This window comes from Juglans regia, chromosome 8 (genome assembly GCF_001411555.2).
Source record: "Juglans regia cultivar Chandler chromosome 8, Walnut 2.0, whole genome shotgun sequence".
In the NCBI taxonomy this organism is placed as follows: domain Eukaryota; kingdom Viridiplantae; phylum Streptophyta; class Magnoliopsida; order Fagales; family Juglandaceae; genus Juglans; species Juglans regia.
This window is the reverse complement of record NC_049908.1, coordinates 19,291,793-19,299,372: the sequence shown is the minus strand read 5'-3', so window position 1 is coordinate 19,299,372 and position 7,580 is coordinate 19,291,793. Positions and strand designations below refer to the sequence as shown.

General features: G+C 32.4%; 1 protein-coding gene across 1 annotated transcript; it reads left to right on the top strand.

The window, feature by feature from the left end:
• Positions 1 to 4,824: 4,824 nt before the first annotated feature.
• Positions 4,825 to 6,562, top strand: LOC108991155 (phosphoenolpyruvate carboxylase kinase 1). Its single transcript, XM_018965312.2, has 2 exons — positions 4,825 to 5,670; positions 6,145 to 6,562. Exons 1-2 carry the CDS (start codon positions 4,893 to 4,895, stop codon positions 6,183 to 6,185), a joined length of 819 nt encoding a protein of 272 aa, XP_018820857.1. The 5' UTR covers positions 4,825 to 4,892; the 3' UTR covers positions 6,186 to 6,562.
• Positions 6,563 to 7,580: the final 1,018 nt, after the last annotated feature.

Below are 7,580 nucleotides of genomic sequence, written 5' to 3'. Positions count from 1 at the left end.
AAATCCACTAATAAGCTTACAGAGCAACGGAAAATACCTTAAGAGCTTAGAGAGAGAGAGAAAATGGACGGTAGCCTCCGCGTGTCTCACCCAGATGCGCAAAGCACTTCGAAGTTTTTGTTTCCGTGTTTCGGTGAGGTCGAAAGACTTGAGAGGGAACAGAGTCTTGAGAGAGAAGACCAGAACAGATTCGGGGATTGGAAAAACTTGAGAGAGAAGGCCAGAAGGGACTTCGAGACCGAGAGAGAAGGTGGATTCGAGAAGAATTCAAGACGAGAAGCAGATTCCAGAAGACGGTCGAGATGAGAGAGCGGATTCGAGAAGGTGGATTCGAATGAAACCCTAATCGATGCGAGAAGACGATAAACAAAGGTGGATATTTTCATTTTAAATGACCCGGTTACGGATAACCGGGTCACATAACCGGATCCATAACCGGATCCGGATATAATTAACCGCCCGGGTGTAACCCGGGCGGATAACCGCCCGGATGCACCCGGGTTTCCGGGTTCCGGACCGGACCGGAAAAAAAACCGGTCCGGATGCACACCCTTAGCATTGAGTACAAAAATCGAAAATCCGTTCGAATCAACCAATTGAAGCTGATTAGGTCCCAGCTCTTATGAATAATTCTACATACAATCGTGAAGTGTGTAAATGTCACGTAATCGTTTTGAAAAAGAGTAGGGTCTACTATTAAAAAATAATTAATATAGATTTCATGTTTTATTCACTTTTTTCAAAATAATTACGCGACAGTTACATAATTCATGATTACAAATATCTTTTATCGGCTCTTATTAGGCCTTATGGTGTCCAGTAGTACTGAAACCATGTTCAATGGAGAAGTGAAACCATTTATACGTACATTGACATGGCTTGCTGAAAACTACCGTGGCAATGTACGTAGGATGTGTTCGAAGACATCATTCATTGCTAGTAGTAAAACCATTTATTATTTCTCCCTTTTTTCAAGGCATTCACATGAACACATGATGATGATCATGATGACGATGATGTTAGTATCCATCATCAGTGCTATGTTGATTCTTTTAGAGCACTCTTAACCGAATAGACAAATTAAGGTAAAAATAAAGTCTCATTTAGCTATTACAGATAAAAAGTTGGTTGTAATGGATTAGGTAAAGTCACGCTGACTGACTTTTAGCTACAGTATTTCTAAAGTAAAGTCAAATTTGCTTGCAACTGTTCAAGGAGCAAATGTTTATTTTATTATTTGTTTGAAACTCTTCCTCCTCTTTATTTTCTCACCCAACCAATATCGGTTTATTTCCTTCAAATTTTTTTTCCCACTTTTCACTTCTCTACTTCCTTTCGTCGTTTCACCTTGTGAAATAGTAAAATATGATAAAATAAAATAAATTCATAATTAAAAAAATTAAAATATTTTTAAAATTATTAATTATTTATTACCATATAATGAATAAATGGATAATCTAATGTGAAGATTTGATGTTAATAGCTAAAACCAAATTCATCTTATATCATTTTATTATCATATAATGAAAAAATAGTTATTTCAATTTGGAGACTTGTGTGAATGGAATAGCTAAAGGTTAAATTCATCTTATATTCATCAAAAATATACTTTAAATTTAACTTATCCAATAAGAGTGCTCTTATAAAGAACTAACGTCAGATTTTTGAATACGCATATATAGAATGATTTGAATGGATGATTCAATAGCAATAAATAATGTACGCATGGATATATATATATATATATAGAAGTGTATTTAGAAATTTTTGTGACATGCTTAATTCGCATGATTCATGCTGGGTTAAGGCTGGGTAGAAATTGATGAGATGTGTGCTTCTTACATATACTTGCTGTCTATGTAAAAAATATTATTGTAACACAATAATCAGCTCTATTTGATGAGATCATTGGTAAACACTTGAACGTATCATTTTATGCTGTCTTTCGCCTACATAAGAAACCGGAGCCTATACTACAAAGAGATATGCTTTAGTCATAAATCTTTTTTACAAAAGTAAACTTACAAACTGATATAGTTTGATATGATACGTCATATTGTAAAATTATTTTTATTATAAAATAAATCTAACAGATCCCATGTAAAGATTTGTGTAGATATGAAAATGGTTTAAGGTATATTATTAATTATTTCAATTAGTTTTTTTTTCATATATATTTTATTAATTAATCAATAATCTCAAATACTAAGATATAAATCTAATCATGGGACCCACATATAGTGCGTTCTTTGGACCTAGAAAATCAGAATATAAAATATAAGTTTATGACGTTAGTGAGTGATTAGTGGAGTGGCGGGGAGAGGAGTCCTTGGAAATCAAGACGAATGTGAAATAGTATTAACATTTTTATAAATTATAGAGTTATTTTATAAAAATCATGTCTCTTATCTAAAATATAGTTGCATTAAAGGTGGTAAAAAAGATTGTGTCTATTATTTTCTCTTAAGAAAAAATTGAATGTAACTCAACTTTATGCTAAACATTGAGAGGCTGAAGTCATTGGATGGTGTAAATAGCCTCTTTACACCAAGTCCGGTCCAAATATGTATCTAGTTAAATTAGTAACCAAAAAAAGGGGAGGACCTTCATGAGAAATTTTGATAAAGAGGACGAACTTGTCTACATGAGTCCTATAACTACGATTTAAGTTGTTGGAGATCATCATGGCGATGGGTTGTTGTGCTGGTCTCTCTAAATATTTAAGTTTCATGAGCGAGTCCTGAGAGTTTTATCATGGGATGGGTTGTTGTGCTGGTCTCTCTAAATATCTAACGTACTATATTGAGTTATACCGATTTGTAAATTTTTTTTATATAATTTCTTTATAAAACACGCATTTTTATAAAAATTATTGTTTACGAAATATCATGTCTTTTCCACGAAAGAGTAATAAAGTAAAGCTATGCTCTCTCCTTGAAGGGTTTTCTGTCTACAGGTTCTCAACGGTAGGTTTTGGTCAAGAATCTGAATTATAGGTGGGATCCTCCTCCACTAGACTGGTTTAAATTGAATGTAGATAGGACACTTTTCTTTGATTGCAATAAAACTAGAATTTGAGCTATTCTGCATAGTGATTGTGGTGAGGTGATCATGGCCCTTAGCAAAGTAGAAGAGGAATTCTTAAGAAAATGTAGAGGCTATGGCAGTTTTGAGAGGTCTCCAATTCTATTTTCAGATTAACATTCATAATCTTCTAATTGATAGTGATTGTTTACACTTAGAAGAGGAGATAAACAATGTTGATTTACCTTGCTCTTTTAGGAGAACTGTGATTACTGAAATTAGAAGACTTATGCTCAGATTTATGCACTGTTAGATCCAACATGGTTTCCTTATGGTTAATGCAGCAGCTCATCACCTAGCAAGGCATGCTTGGTCTATTTCTGAGGTGGAATTATGGTGGCATGGAGTTCCTTACTTTATTGATAATGTTGTTTACATACATGCTCTTTCTTGTAAGCACTCTTAAGGCATTTTGTGCCTATTTGCAATGAAGTTCTTTTTTTCTATAAAAAATAAATAAATAAAGTAAAGCTAAAAGTTCATTGGTGAGAAAGTCGCCTTTTATATTTGTATTATTGATGATGTAAAGTGCTTACGCGTGCTAGAAAGTAGGAATGGCGAACAGAAGTCATGCCATACAACATTCTAAAGTCTAAATACATGCCAACCTAATTTTGTTTGTAAAATATAAAATGAAGAAGCAAGTGAGATAATCTAGTGATAGATTCACAATTAAAATCCCATTTTATAGTTTCCTTTTCTATGGATTTGAGAGAGAGAATTTTTTTTTTTTTTTTTTTAACTCCTTAGATCAATCTACAAGTCTAAATCAACAAATAAGTATTACAGTTACAAAAAAATCATACAAAATAAATTCACAAATTAATATGATTTCATATAATATGTTAAATCTATTTTATAAAATTAATATCACATACATTAATTTATAAGTTAATTTTTGTGACATTTTATAGTTAAAATATTTATATTATTTATAAAAAAATAAAGAAAGCCCAATTCATGCACTCCTTGCCTCCACAGTTCTGCATTATTTATTGGGTAATGCTACTCATCATCACAACTTCAATCATCCTTCCATCATCCTATGATGTGGCATTAGGTAATTGGAAATTATTTATTATATTTTATTTATAAACTTATCATCTAATATCACATCATGAGATGATAGGAGGATGATAAAAGTTAGAATGATGAATAGATTTTTTCTTATTTATTATTGTTAAGTACACTTCGATTTGGTGTAAAAAAAAAACAAGCACAACTTGTCCTTTCTACCTAAACGAATATTCCCTCTGAATTCCAAAACCTCCCCAACTCCTTCCAACTCACTCCTCTCTTCTTATTAATTTCTAACCGCTTCTAGAGTCAATAGAATATCCCTCTATTTTTTTATACTTTTCAAAATTTTAAAAGCAAGAGATTGATGCATGAAATTAGACTTATAATATTATAATATAAATAAATATAATAATAAGATTGATTCCATCTATTTATTTCTATATGTTATTCTATCACCTATTCATCAAGAATTCTGAAAACAGTAGTGCAAGATTGCAGTCCAGCAATGATGGACGTTACAAATTTATCATTTTTTTATATTTTTTCTATATTTTTAAATATTTTTAAAAAATAAAAAAATATATATTAATATATTAAAATTTATTTTCTTAATTATTAAATAAAAAAATTAAAATAAAATAAAATATATAAATAATCAACAAACTCAAACGACATAGTATGATTTCTATTCTGAAAATGCAAGTCTGATTCTCTCTCTTATATATATATTGGAAAGACGGTAACAAACGAACCAACCCAGAAACATCACAAAAAAGCCATAGAACCCCATGTGTGAGGCATTGAAGAAAAACTACCAGCTGTGTGAGGAAATTGGCCGTGGCAAATTCGGCACAATATCGCGATGCTTTCACTCGATCTCCGGTGACTTCTTCGCCTGCAAAATCATTGACAAAAGATCTCTCGCTGATGCCACCGACCGTGAATGCCTCGAGAACGAGCCCAAGATCATGACCCTTCTCACTCCCCACCCCAACATCGTCAAACTCTTCGACATCTTCGAGAACGACGACTTTCTCTGCATGGTAATGGAGCTCTGCGAACCCTTTACTCTGTACGACATGATAATCCAAAGAACTCTTTCTGAGCACCAAGCTGCTTTGCTTATGAAGCAACTTCTCGAGGCTTTATCTCAGTGTCACAAACTAGGGATTGTGCATAGAGATATCAAGCCGGAGAACTTATTGTTCGATGGAAGGAACAATCTGAAAATGGCGGATTTTGGGTCGGCTGTGTGGTTACCGGAGGGGAGGAGCGTGAAAGGGGTCGTGGGAACGCCGTATTATGTGGCGCCGGAGGTGTTGATGGGGTGGGAGTACAATGAGAAGGTAGATGTGTGGAGTGCTGGGGTCATTTTATACATAATGTTGGCGGGGGTTCCGCCGTTTTACGGCGAGTCGGCGGCAGAGATTTTTGAGGCGGTGTTAAGGGGGAACTTGAGGTTTCCGACGAGGATCTTCCGGACGGTGTCGCCGGCGGCAAAGGACTTGGTGAGGAAGATGGTTTGTAGGGATCTGTCAAGAAGGTTATCTGCAGAGCAAGCATTGAGTGAGTTCTGTTCTGTTTAGTGCTTGTTTGAATATTTCATATAAAAATCTTTGTTCAATTTGATTCTTCCTTTTATTTTCTTTGATTTATATATTTTGTTTGTTTAGGGATCCCAGACGCAAGAGTTCAATTTTTAATAAATTTTCAATAAACTACAACTTTCTCACTTCTGAGACAGTTTCTGAATAACCGACCCAGAAAATATAGGAATTAGTTTGATCAATTTGGTTGTGTTCTGTAATTCATGGGATTCTTTTAACCCGTTTATAGATATTGTAATGAAATGAAATGGATTTAGATAAAAGTTAAAAGTTAAATAAAATATTATTTTTTAATATTATTATTATTTAAAATTATAAAAATTAAATTATTTATTATATTTTATATAAAAATTTAAAAAATTTATAATGATGAGATGAGATCTGAAACCTTAGTTTTTCTGGTACCAACTGTTTTGTTATTTGGAAAATGCAGGGCACCCATGGATCCTAAACGAAGGAAAAGCTATGCAGTAGACCGTGAAGTTACTTCAGAATAATCAAGAAAGCAAGCATCATAGCAAGCAAACGCAGTTTGTATCATATGGTTTGGAGAATCCCAGTCTTTCCCCGCCTTGTCTTTTTTTAAATTTTTCATCGAGAAAAAGATTAGGAAGTGAGAAAGCATATGATGACAAAACCAAGAGTTTTTTTTATTCCTTTTGAAGTGTATGAGGGGCCATGATCATCTGGGAATGCATGTTTCAGGGAACATAAACGTGTTTTCGAGTATGGAATCTATATATGTTTATCGTTTTCCTCTCTTTTGTTCTTTTTTGGTGGTATAAATGTGCCATTCTCGATGAAGATATGTAGAATATGGTTTGATATATTCCATTTCCTGTGTTCTATGCTTAAAACGTGCGATTCTTTCTATGTGGTAGAAGTAGGGGTATAATCGATCCGATTCGGTCTGGTTGTAGAGAAATTTTGGAACCGAATCGATATATACCAATTTTGAAAATTTAAGAATGGATACGAATTGATTCATCACCAAAATCGAAACTTTCGATTTTTCTAATTTCAATCCGGTACGATCCGGTTTTCCGGTTTACCATTTACACGTGTGACACTATATATGTTTAATATTATAATTTCTTTAATTCTAAACTTAATTATGAGAATTTAGTTTTTATTATTAGCAATTATTAATTCTTTAACGTTCAATTATAGTAGTATAATATAAGTAGTGTATAACTTATTAGTGAGATTAATAAACTTGAATAATAAGATTAAAATAGTATAAGTAGTGTCTAATTATACTAGTATATTAATTTTATATTATAAGATTAATAGACTTGAATAATGAGATTAAAATTTCATATTATTTTAATTAAAAATGTGGCATATAATATATATATTTATAAATAATATAAAATTACATATAATATAAAAAATTAAAAAATATATATATACTGATCCGATCCGATTTAAATCGATTTTCAAAATATGAAAATCGGTGCCGCACAGATTAATTAGGATTGATTTTTATTTTTAAGAATCGGTATCACACTGGACCTATTACAAACTCCACCAATTCGGTCGGTTCAATCAATTTTCTAATTTTTTTCTTACACCCCTATGTGGAAGAATTGGATTCCTGTGTATTTAAAATGCACAAATTTCCGAAGGTACCGCACTCCCATATAGGAATTGAATCTGAAGTCATCCATTTTTTTTTTTGTTTTTTGTTTTTTAATCCAATCTTAAAAAAAATATATTCATTGTAAAATTATAAGTCACCAAGTCAAAACCTCAATGAGGTATTAACCCACCCGGATAAAACCTTTAGAGCATGGTCATTGAAAGCAACAAATTAATTAAACATTCTTTAAGGCCACACTAACAAATATATTTACAATCCTAGGATAT

Excerpts from the sequence above, each read along its gene's own strand:
- LOC108991155 (XM_018965312.2), top strand. The coding sequence starts at position 4,893 with ATGTGTGAGGCATTGAAGAAAAACTACCAGCTGTGTGAGGAAATTGGC. Across the intron at positions 5,671-6,144 it reads ATCTGCAGAGCAAGCATTGA|GGCACCCATGGATCCTAAAC; the intron begins GTGAGTTCTGTT and ends TGGAAAATGCAG.